The 13552-nt window shown below is 31.5% G+C and overlaps 1 protein-coding gene across 1 annotated transcript in view; it reads right to left on the bottom strand.

Moving 5' to 3' along the window:
- Positions 1 to 13552, bottom strand: part of LOC127731104 (calcitonin gene-related peptide type 1 receptor-like) — a 50094-nt gene that overhangs the window by 6322 nt on the left and 30220 nt on the right. Inside the window, exons 4-9 of the mRNA XM_052239972.1 lie at positions 10684 to 10775; positions 10373 to 10464; positions 5640 to 5793; positions 1385 to 1535; positions 1120 to 1180; positions 411 to 477 (exon numbers count right to left, since the gene is read on the bottom strand). Of these exons, the coding sequence (XP_052095932.1) occupies positions 411 to 477; positions 1120 to 1180; positions 1385 to 1535; positions 5640 to 5793; positions 10373 to 10464; positions 10684 to 10775 (617 nt within the window). The remainder of the gene's footprint in view (positions 1 to 410; positions 478 to 1119; positions 1181 to 1384; positions 1536 to 5639; positions 5794 to 10372; positions 10465 to 10683; positions 10776 to 13552) is intronic.

The following is a 13552-nucleotide window of genomic DNA, read 5'->3' on the forward strand; positions in this document are numbered from 1 at the left end:
GTTTTGTCATGGCGTATAAGATTTGAATGTCCTCTTGGTATCATCCGCCTTTTTATAACAATTTTTCAATTTCCAAATTCTAGTCTTCCAAAATAAAATCGAGCTGATATCAAATATGACAAACTGAACATTTTGATTTTAGGACACTCATGAACATTGACCGACAGAATGAATACTTGTTTTTGCAATTGAAAATGATCCGCTGCTCTACTTATTTTCTATTATCTGCTTTACGCATGTTTTTGACATTTTGTTGTTTGTCATCTGTCCATGAATGTAGGATATTATAATGCTTATCACTGGTACATAGAACTGTAATGTTGGATACTTTTACAGGCACGAGGATATAATAGGGTTTTACTATATTTCTTATAAAAGTTGCAAATTTCAAAATTTACTTCGATACTTACAGCTAGAAAAATAAGATTTGGTATATCAAATATCCATTCAAAATGTCCGTAGCTAGTTGACCAACAACTGAAATAAAACACAAACAAATCCGGATAAATAATTTTTTTACATTCCGAAAACAACATATATTTCAGTCAACATAACAAAATAATGTTTGCTATCGACTATTTTTTCACATGTTTAAACGAGGATCAAATTATTTACTACTTTCAGTCGCGCTGTTCTTACTGTTTAATCTAAGATTTCAAAATGTTTAATGCCAATTAATACTTTTCGGGCAGTTTAACTTTTTTTTCTTGCTAAAAAAATCAAGCATTGCTTCTGATCACCATTGACACATTTAGGTATAAGCCAGCTGTAAAAAAAAGGTTTAACCCACCATTTCGTTCGGAAAATGCCTGATCTTAGTCAGAAATATGACAGTTGTTTTTTCACTTATTCCGTTGATTGATAACGTTTGATTTTGTCAGTTTTATGGACTTCCACTTTTTGAATTTGCCTTGGAGTTCGGTATTTTTTTAATACTTTTTTAGCAGGTTAGAACCTCATACCCTGGCGTCAAAGGCCACTACATCAATACATTGAATAAAGGAAAACATGTATTTATACGTAGAGGAAAGTTCAATTTTTGATACATCATGAAAAAGACTAAATGCTTTTTCAAAGTATACTCCAATATAACTAAATAAGTCATTAATTATTCCTTACCTTTCATTTGCATAAACAGCACGCAGTATTGCATAAATGAGTGTTGTTATAAAAGGAACAGCTGAAATTTACAATGTGTACATTGAATTACATCTAAAACATAATCTAAATTTAATTACGCTAGAAACAGGAATATGATTTTGTTTTACTATACATTGTTACTTCCTTGTTTTTCCATTTCATAAATATACATTGATTTACAAATGACACGAATACACATTTTATCGATCATTTAAATAGAATCTAAGAAATAAAATGTACTTACTCCAACCGGCTACATAGAAAGGTATAAGTGATCTGGGAGGAGAAAAGGCGTCACTCATAAGTCGATGCAAAAACAAGCCTTCACAAAACATCCAAGTAAAACTTGCACATTTAAAGTAGATTTTCACAAATGATAGGATCTTACAGCCTGCCTGTAACACAAAAGAGATTGATAACTATTGTATTTTTCAATTTTGAATAGTGAATTGTCCACTTTTTTGTAAATATGTTTAAAGTTCAAACGTTCACCAAAACGATTAAAAAAATTGCATACGTAACTAAAGTCTTATAAAAAAAAGTATCTTTTTGAGTAGTTTTTAAGTGTTCATGAGAAAGTTTACTGATTTATGAGACTTTTTACCCTATTAAGATTCAGAAAAAAATGGATGGGTTTTTGGTTTGTTTTGAATGTTCTTCAAATGTTGTTCTATAACATTTTTTATTCGAGCGCAATAGATGAGTCTTGTGCAGAAGAAACGAGCGTCTGGCATAATAAAATATAAGCCTATTACCTTTCACGAATATTTACAAGTGCGGTTAAATGTCTTCATAATTACACATAATGGAGAATCAATAATGTAGAGTGCAGTTTGAATTGTTGATTTTCAAAATTGTGTACTATTACAAGTAATATACATGTTTATTTATACCATCTTACAATTATTATGCCAATCTTAAGATCTAGACGTATAAACCTGGCATCAATATGATGTCAAAACTATACTTACGGAGAGAGAAGACAAGAAGGTAAAATTGACTATTTGATTATGTCTTTTTCTAACCTATATTTTGTTGTAACAATGTTGTAAATTAAAGATGAGGATGACAAATATTTTAACTCATCTCTACATTATAAGCCTGTTAGGTTATCACATCTCCTGTCTAGTATATGCGTAGTATAATGGTTTCCTTTTTAAGATACTTGCTGGTGACTCTACCCCATTTATACACCGAATAAAGTTTACAATGCACGCAACAATAAACAATATTTAATCATTCAGTACTTTAAAAGACTGAATACTGCAAATATTTATTTTTAGATCATATCTGAAAATTTATGTAGACTTTACCACCATTGATAAGTGTTTAGTATGACGATAAATTTTCACTTTTGTTCTCGTACTAGGAACAACAAAATTATTTCCGTACTCCATATATACCTTATAACAAAATTATTTTTATTAACTTGTGTAAGTTATTTTATTTGGCGGCATTTTGTCCAAGGTTATGGTTGTCTTTCCGATATTTTTTTTACATCTTACCCCCTTGTTTTATTAATTTTGTATTTACATCGTGTCATAGATCAAATTTATTCGTTCAGTGTATGTTCACTTGTTTTTGTTAATATGTCTTTTGATTAAGTTAAGCCATTTCAATTGATATTTTATAGTGTGTCTTTCTATGTTGTAATATTACACTATTGTTCCAGGTAGGATGAAGGTTGGCGCCTATTGAAACGTTTAACCCTGCTGCATTTGTTTGCACATGATGTTCAGTGGTTTTCGTTTGTTGATGTGGTTCATAAGTGTTTCTCGTTTCTCGTTTTTTATATAGATTAGACCGTTGGTTTTCCTGTTTGAATGGTATTACACTAGTCATTTTTGTGGCCCTTTATAGCTTGCTGTTAGCTGTGAGCCAAGGCTCCGTGTTGAAGGCCGTACTTTGACCTATAATGGTTTACTTTTACAAATTGTGACTTGGATGAAGAGTTGTCTCATTGTCACTCATACCACATGTTCTTATATCTATTTTGAAGTTCAAAAGTTCATTTTACAGCGTGTTTTATATGTGTTATAAATCAAGGGGTAATTGTTTTTGTTGCATGAAAATGCATAGATTTAAAATCCTAAAGCTCAAGAAGGACTTGACTGTCCAATACATCTGGTAATTCGTGCTACTCTTTTTTGTGTATCATATAACATTTTTTCGCTATATGCGTCACAAATGAACTGTAAGATTCACAAAACAATCATGATTAAAAAGGGGGAACCCAAAATGTGATTGAAAAACGAAATTACCATTGTAATAAAAAAGCAAAACGTCAAAAAGACAAACAACAGTTAACGAAAGACTAAACAAATGCAATACAGATCAAACACAAATTCTTCAAAACAATCGGGGATTTACTCGGGTGCTTTGAATAAAAAGTAAGCATTTCTTTTCACCACTAGTACCAGCCGTTATATTCATGCAACAACAGTTTTGTAAGTCGCAATCAGTGATGTTGTAACTACGGAAGATAGAATGTGATTGTCGTTACGAAAAGTGGAATATATTCATTAAAATATGTGACAGATAAACCATTAGAATCCAGCAATGGATGATCCTATCGAAAAAAATGACAAAAGGAAGATTGGAATTTACTTTTTAAAATTTTTGATTAAATGGTGTCTTTGTAAGCAGCAAGCCCCTATCAAGGAAATCATACTAAAATAGTGTATAAAGTGGGATTTGTTGACACTTTCAAAAAGAAGGTAAGCAGCAACATTTTTAATGTATTTCTGATAGAAAAAAATACGCTCTTAAATATCGTGCCAACTGAGAGATATACATATGCGAGTGCTGATGTAATGTCACTACATTTAAACGAAAATCACCACGGAATAATTGAAGTCATCTTTGTGGTTGCAAAATTTGAATTGGCACTTTCAATCAATTCCAAAGTAATGATCGGATAAAATGAAAACAATCAGCACACATGTAGTTACCAAAAATAAGAAGTACAATCATTATGTATATTACTGTGGATACATTTTTATTTGTGGTATACCAATTTTCGTGGGTTTCGTGGGTCACAGCGAACCACGAATTTAAGAATTCAACGAAGAATAATCCCGAGAAATGTGCATGGAGTCGGATGTTTATTTCCGGTTATGTTATGCAGGTTCTAGTATAGTGTTGACTAGCGATAAACATTGTAACATAACACATGTTTTTATTGAAAGAAGTATTTTGATTAAGTAATAAATATATCGATTATCATTGATAATTTACTTTTTAAAATTGATTAAAACTGTTCATGGATAATAACTTCAAGTTGTTAATTATCGTGTCAAAGTTTGGTTTACTTGTGATTAAAAATCAATAGGATTAAGTACGGGGATATTGCCGGTAGGTAATATTGTTTATGACCGGAACATTTTTTTTCACACATTTTACTGATATGACTGTTTATTATATAGTGATTAGGGAAATGAGCTTTCAATCATAGTGTTTGAGTGCCTTATAAAATTCCGGCAAGAATTTATAAATGTAAAAAAAAAAACAAATTATTAGTTGTCTCTGTCCATTATTGTAATATAAGTTTTCAATGAACACTTTAACATAGAATGACCAAGCGAGGATTTTGACAATTCCAACCTTTTTCAATGAATTCCTTCTTTTTTGTTTGTTTTATTATTAATCAAACCAAGGAGGTTATATGATCTCCTAAATAAAAAAGAAATCAACGAATTACGTATCTTGATTTTTTTTTTAATCAGCGATCCACGAATTTACGTATACCACGAAACGTCTTTTTTTCTCTATCCACGAAAATTGATACCCACGAAAATAAATGAATCCCCAGTATGTATATATATATATACACAAAATATCGTTATTGATGCTCCTTCATAGCCTCTCTCAATCTTCTTTGGATAGAAAATTCGGCTACAGATGACCACTTATATGTTGATTTTGTCTTCCTTTCCTCGATTATGACAGAATCAAATTTAATAGTATTATAACAGGAATATTAATTGTCCTTATCATCGATTGTTACTAGTGAAAAGGAACTGCTTAGCCTTCTAAAGCACCTAGGTTCAACCCCCTTTATATCTTTGATTAGTTACTAAATTCATATTGATTAATCTTGTGTGTTTTGTGTTCTTAGTGAAAAAAGGAAATGAAGGGTAAACATTAATGAGAGAGCCAAAAAAAAAAAAAGAAATGTCGAGAACAATATAAATGTATCAACACTATACAGTTGACTTTTGTTTTCGTCTGGTCAAGGTGTCTTTTGTTTCTCCTTGATGTATTGTGTATATTGCTCATTTGATATCTTTAATGGCAGTACTACATGCAGTTACTATCTTGAAAAGCCCCTGTATAGAATGTGTTGCATACGTATAAAAGAGCAAGACAGTAATGGATCCGATTTGTACGAATTACTTGAATATTATTTTGATAAGAATATATAGGCATGGAAGACATAAATGAATGACATGTTTTACTACTAACAAAATGTGAACAAAGTACAATAAACCAAACTTTACCCCATTTCCCGCTAGTACTGTACTGCTTGTATCAATACTGGTAATTCTCTCGTAAGTTACTAACATATCCCAACATGCAACAGCAATCTCCTTAAGCAGTAATGATAAGAATAAATTAATATGCAGTCGTACCCTGTGCTGTTTCCGAAGACCTCTGAAATAGATTTAAGCAGTGTAAATATTATTTTTTTATTCAAAATTATAAGTATGCATTTGGATTTTTATTTTCGTTCTGTTGTTATTTCATTAGGGTATATCTACATATATCCAATGATGGGACTGGCAATTAATAAAATACCTCAAACTTGATATCTTTAGTGAAAATACGCTTAGACTTGTCATAATAAATTACATCAAGTCAACATAATATAGCTTTAACAGAAACAATGCTCTAAAATATAATCAAAGATTATTACCAAGACTCGATGAACACCGTAAATCTTTATTCTTTGGTCAGGCAATAATAAATTAAGGTTAATATGGTATTGGAGACAAAATAATTGCTTTCTCCATTTCATCAGATTTTTTCATTACAGTGTTAGATTTTTGTAATGATGTAATTTATCCCTATCACAGTATCCAAATGAATAAAACATTAAGAAAATCTAAGTAAAACTTCCATACTTTGGATCAATTTAAAAGCATATCATTCGTTTTGCCATTTAGTCTTTTATGCATTTAGAAGTCGTGATAAATACTATAATAGTTTCAATCACATTTGGACACTGTTATTAAATAAAACCATTTTATATGATTTGTTACCATCCTAGTGGAATTGATCATTAACTCATGGACCAAAAAAATAAGGCTTCCTTTGTTTTGGGAGGAAGGAAAATTGTACTTATAATTTTGGAAGACAACAAATTATTTCATCAAGTGCAATATCAATTGAAACAAGGTAAAAACAGGACCAGAGTGCTAAAGTGCTAAGAGTTTCAAATCGAGGTCTCCTGAACTCAATTCGTTTTACAAATATTCAACCAGACTATTGGCCTTCAGTAGGGAACGAAGTGTAGGCCGCTTCATTAGAAATTAATTCATACCCGCATTACGCAGAACGTATGCACCTTCTATTAAAGTGGCTTTGGGGTTTTAAGATTTAGCTTTTGTTCTTATCTAAATTTATAGTCTTTGCTTTAAGAATGTTATCTCCTTCTTTTATGGGATTTGAAGACAAATCAGATGTAAGGACTATATCTGAAAAGAGGAACACATCCGTTTTAAGTTTTCACATTGATTAATGAGCAGGTGGTCACGTTACCCACACAACTTAATGATAAATACCATTTGAATGTGTCTAATTCGACATTTTTGGAAGAGGGAAAACATTCCAAACATAAGTACACAAAACAGTCAATCTGTTAGGTCAAACTAGTTTGAACATTTTTTTTTCAGAAATTAACCACGAAAATAATAACTCATCACTATAAGTATAACTGAATATGATTGTCCATCAGGGCAATCTCAAAAAATAAAATCACTGTATACTTTTGTCATTTATTATAATATTATTCATTGAATTGTCGGCTAAAAAGCAACAGTATAAAACACATTAATTAGCTTTAAGTTCTGACATGAATGCCCAAGAAGTGTTCCAATGACATTACTGCTTCGCATCACGGTGCGGAGCTATTAGTTTCAGTCGATATACACGTCATCTTGAAATAATTACTTATCACATACAGATTCTGATTGGTTGCTTTATGATGCGTCTGAGATACAGCAACAGCTATTGGCTTAAATGAGATAAAGAATTACAGACTTTTCTCGTCTCAGGATAAGACATCAAACGCCGGAAAATTAACTATGTGTATTTCTGTTCCGATCAACTGTCATTAATTCATGTTCGTTTTATTATGCATATATACACACTGAAATTCAATATTGAAATATCAATTATTAATACGTGTTTATTTGCTGTTAATCTGCAATATGCACAATTTGTTTTGCTAAACAATGTTCCTATACAATGTTTAGAAAAATGCATTATCTGTATTTTATAACTTCTGCCAATCTAGACACACCTCCAAACAGGCAAACCTCCAGAGTCGTGTCTGTTTGTAAATGTTTTACTTTTCAACAAGTAAAGTGAACAAAATTTTAAAAGCATGGTTGTATAACGCACACTCTTGAGGTAGAACAACATCATTTTCACTGAAACTAAATATTTTTTGCTGTTTCTTATTTATTTTAACTGTTGTAAATATCTTTTGGTTGTACACGTCTTTGTTTACTCCCTGGTTTTGATTGTTATTGTCTTCATCACTCGAAATCATGTTACTCTTAATCAACATACCTAAACATTCATATATATCTAAATAAATTATATACAGAACTAGTTATCAAAATCGCAAGTCAATGACCAGCTGAAAGAACTAGAAAACCACCCTCCACAAAAACACATTTACAACTAAACACTGAACAGCCAGTTTAAAATTTCAGAAAAGTTCATCTTAATATATATACAAAAATTGATATTCCAAGTCTAAGACATCCATTTCATATCAATCAATGTCTAAAAATTAATACCACATTTCCAATACCAAATCAACAAGCACATGCACACATATAACCTTAAATTATGATAGAGCGAAGCAGTCCACAGCTTTTTAAAAAGCTCAAGCTTGTAGTATTTGATATCGCTTAATTCATGTTCGGTGTTAGCCAAGGCTCCGTGTTGAAGACCGTACTTTGATCTATAATTGTTTACTTTTTATACATTGTAGCTTGGATGGAGAGTTGTCTCATTGGCACTCATACCACAACTTCTTATTTATATCAACTCGGTATTCCCTAATGAGTCTGTTAAGTTTCCAACACCCTTTCTTTCGGGCTATATATTGTCTTGTTTATGGCGTCAAAGGACAATAACGGTTTGAAAATATTTTATACCCGAGTAAATATATTATTAAGATCGAGGAAGGAAGAATTTGAATAATCACGAAATTAATTTGACTTCAAAATAATATGCATTCACCTCGATCTCTTTACATCGGAACAGAGTGTGTTTTGTTTTGTTCATTATACTTTACGTAATTGCTAACTTACTGTTTCTTGATTTAAGATGGAGAAATTGCTAAAGGTTAAAGCAATCGCGAATAACACTTAATTTAATTTTGAAAAATAACTTAACAATATTTGAACCTTTCTACGGCTAATTATAATTCACTAAATTAATTTTTCTCTTATGTCGGGCAACCTCCCACCATCTTTCCCGAACCACTAACGCACTTATGTTGCCTTCTTTTAGTCCATATCATTAACAGTTTCGATTTTTATTCCCTTTGTGGAATTAGCTTTTTTCACTTTACGTCAGTGTTCACTTGTATCGTCTTAGCATTTTCCTGTGCAATTGTTTCGACAATAAGAAAAGTAGGCAAGAATAGCGGTATAAGTTTTGGTCATTGTTTAAGGCCGTATAGTGACTTTCACTTGATTTGTGGATATATCATTCAAGAGGTCTACAGTTAATTGCTTGGCTGGAATTTCACAAGTGTATAATTTTAATGCCTGATGATTGGTTACTCCAAACTATTCCCATGGACAATGAAGCGTTCTAACTGTCTGAAATTGGAATTTATTTCAATTAATGAAACAGGAAGACTGCATTACAGTTCACTCGCAAGTAGAAAGTAAAAGGTCTGATCCTAATGAGTTCGATATAATTGGCAATCATTTAAATATAAATAAGTTGTTAATTCTCCAAGATTGAATACATAAAGAAAAAATATCCCCATCCCCCAAAGATAAATAAATTAAGAAATAAAAATCAAAGAAACAAACAAAACAAAACTAATGAGATCTACTAAATATACACAAGGTTGAATAGGTCGATAAGAACATGCGAAGTAGGTCTATTATTCTTTGCTTGTTCAAAATTTGGACAGCAAAAATGAACGTGATAAGAGAAAACCAAACAAAATATAGTGGTAGGTTTTAACGTAAGAATGTTGTGCAATTCGGGAAAAAAATGTGTGTGCGTTCACGAAGCAACACTGTCATCGTATATTTGTTCGACCTGACAGAAGTTTCTTTGTGAACTTTGTTATAAAAAAATGCTTTAAGATTTGTTCCGATTTGACCAAATATTCTTTATCCTTTATTCCGTAGGAACAAGTACTCTTATATTTCTTTCAGAAGGAAAAAATACATCCCACAATATTTGTTCCATTTGTAACTAATATCATAAGGGAAATTTTATTCCATGCCAACCCCACCTCCGATAAATCTAACAATTGGATTAAAAATACTGATCGCTCCATTCATATTAGCTAATCACATCTGATGTAGAAATTGACCATGTTTATATTAATTAGCTTCAACATTATTTTTAGATCCCCCATTGTTTACATGTATGATAGGTAGTATTATTCGTGCTCAGATTAGATTCGACAGTTATCTCTAAAGATACAACTACAAAAATACAGAATGCACACTTATAATTTGATAATACACTTTGATAGATAATGATTCAATTCAATACAGAAAGCTCAACAAACATATTAAAGGTAAAGAAATACAAAACAAATTCTTCCTTCACAATGCAACGTTCTAGACTTCTCCAAAAGCTTTGAAAGTCACACATTTCATGCACCACATTTTCCCATTTTTACCTTATTAAACAAGGATACTTTAAACAGCAATGTTTGCAATTCAGAAATTTTATGTCGGTTAAATGAAAATGAAAAAAGTACAAGACCAACAGACGACAAAAAGTATTAAACAAGACTTACTGATATCTTATGAAAATGAAAATAGACGGAAACAGCACAAGTATACTAGATATACTGCAGCCAAGTCCAACAAATATGGAAGTTTTCAAATCCTAGAAAAGAGTATACACAAGTCAGGTTTAATATGAACAAATATGTATTATTCAAAAGCTATAGCCAAAAATGATTAAAACGTACTTAATAATTCCTAATGAAAATGAAAATAGTCTGAAATAGTTCTAATGTAAACATATATATTAATATTCTGCTAGTATTAACATTTTATAATCATAGAAAAATGATATAATCTGAAATGAATAAACTTATCTTACATCAACCGTTAAACATGGCTGATAATTTGTCCATTCTCGACCATCTCGTATTTCCCAACTTGCATTATGCTGGCAAGTTTTCACTGCCTGTCCTGAAAAATGATATCGTATACACAACATAAAAATGAAAACGTAAATGTTAATGTTATTTAGAAAAAATATATTAAAAAGTACTGAGGTTTGAGAGACTTCATTACTATAATCATTTATGCATGTCAATGTTACATATTTGTATGGTTTATTTTTTTTTTTTTTTACAGGTCTATTTAGGAACAATCGTATTGTTTAAGGAATGACTGAAATATTTTTTCTGTCTATGAAGAAATAACATCAAAAATGTGGTGCACACTGAATAACACGCGTAGCAAACAATTGAATGAATCAGCCCGAGTCGTGAATATTCTAAAAATCATTAAGTTGGAAATACAATTATATATTCGAAATTATATTTAAACGACAAGATAAGAAACAGTATCCTTAAATGGGTTTCTCTGAATCCATAAAGATAAACAATCACATATTTTCAAATAGTCCGTTTCTATGTATGTTGGCGTTTGTTTTTGTTGCACTTCAGTTGTTCTGTTGTTTCGTTGTTTTCCTCTTATAGTTGATGTGTATCTCTCGGTTTTAGTTTGTAACCCGGATTTGTTTTCTCTCAACCGATTTATGATTTTTGAACAGGGTATACTACTGTTGCCTTTATTTAAAGGAGATATTTGGTATAAATTGATAAGAAAAAAGTCCTAACACATGATAAAACTAATAAAAAAGATAATGATGTCAACATATGGCCGTCGAAAATAGACAAATGTTTACGCAATAAAATTGAGAATGAAAATGGGGAATGTGTCAAAGAGACAACAACCCGACCAAAGAGCAGAAAACAGCCCAAGGCCACCAATGGGCCTTCAATACAGCGATAGAATTATCATCCGGAAGCGGGCTTAGCTGGCCCCTAAACAAAAATGTGTACTAGTTCAGTGAAAATGGACGTCACACTAAACTCCGAAACATGTAATAAAACTACAATTAAAAAAAACATACAAGACTAACAAAGGCCAGAGGCTCCTGACTTGGGACAGGCGCAAAAAAGTGGCGGGGTTATACATGTTTTGTGAGATCTCAACCATTCCCCCCCTATACCTCTAGCCAATGTAGAATAAACAAACACACAGCAATACGCACAGTAAAACTTAGTTTAAAAGAAGTCCGAATCCGATGTTAGAATAGATAACAAGAGAAACTTTGCAAAATGGCATTGATACATAAATTAACAAAGGACTACTAGCAGTTACTGACATGCCAGCTCCAGACCTCAATTAAACTGATTGAAATATTATGTCGTCATCATATGAAAATCAAGCACAATCCCTCTCATTAGGGGTTTAGTATCATACCACCATAAAATATATGAGAAGAACATAACCCGTACCATGCCAACAACTGGTTTTAGAATAAATGTGTTTATTTCCGATGCAAAGACCTTAAGAGTGAATCAATATTTATTCAAAAATATGCCATTTTTAATGACCTGACAACAGCATCGTAACTATATCCCTTCTGAATAAGTCTGTTTAAAGCTTTAGTAAGCTTTTGAGGCGAATGACGACATTTTTGTGCTTTGTAAAGAATATTACCATAAAAGATTGGATGTGAAATACCTGAACGTATAAGATGTCTGCATGTTGATTTATATTTACGAAAGATGTCCTTGTACCGATGATAAAATTTAGTAAATGTTAGCCTTCAATCGAGCCATCTAGAACACATTTTATCGTATTCATTTGTCTTCTCTCTGTCTTTTACATTATGAGTTAACGCATAAATCTAACCCACCAATTAGGTGCAGACCAAAAAAGGCTTTATTTTCTGTTTTCATAACACATTAACTTGTTTTCATATATTTTAAAGTGCAATGATCGATATATATCTGCTATGAAGGCTGGACAATGATTTTCATGAAATATGTCTAAAAATATATTACTGTGTCAAAGAAAACTAGTTCGCACGACGTAAAGCCTAAGATATGTAGCTACTCATCTCGCAATTATTACACTGATTATCAGGAAAGCAATTGCATTGGATAGCTGAGGACAAATATAACACCCGTAATTCTCATGACTAGTCCCGATTTTGTTTATTATTAAATCAAATTACAAGCAACAGAAGTATAACTATGTTCAATATAAAAAAGAAGATGTGGTATGATTGCCAATGAGACAACTCTCCACCAGAGACCAAATGACACAGAAATTAACAACTATAGGTCACCGTACGGCCTTCAACAATGAGCAAAGCCCATACCGTACAGTCAGCTATAAAAGGCCCCGAAATGACAATGTAAAACAATTCAAACTAGAAAACTAACGGCCTAATTTATGTACAAAAAATGAACGAAAAACAAATCCGTTTATAATATACAAATCATGACTTAAAAATCAAAATCTGAGGGAATCGTTTGAACTCAAAACGGAGTTATAAAGAAAAAGATCCAGATATGAAGCACCTTCTAGTTTCAGTAGTTTTATTATTTCAAGTTCACTTAGATATATAAGAAACAAGTACTCACAGCTAAAATATGGGTTACTGATACCTTACAAAACAAAATCAGCCAGAAAAAAGTTTCTATGAAATATGCAATCACTTATTTTAGCATATACTAAATGTCAACTTTATATCGACATGACAGATACGAAAACAGAACTGTCATTTCTCTTGTCTAATGACCATAACTAGGTTAACAATAGATAAATTAGAAACGTAGTTCACGTCTGATTGGTTGTAGTTTAAAATATACAATTACCTATCTACGGTTCTTTTAGTAATCACCATCTTGTAATTGTAAATTTGATGGGCAACTGCCTTGGTG

Source organism: Mytilus californianus, unplaced genomic scaffold (genome assembly GCF_021869535.1).
Source record: "Mytilus californianus isolate M0D057914Y unplaced genomic scaffold, xbMytCali1.0.p SCAF_2, whole genome shotgun sequence".
Classification (NCBI taxonomy): Eukaryota; Metazoa; Mollusca; class Bivalvia; order Mytilida; family Mytilidae; genus Mytilus; species Mytilus californianus.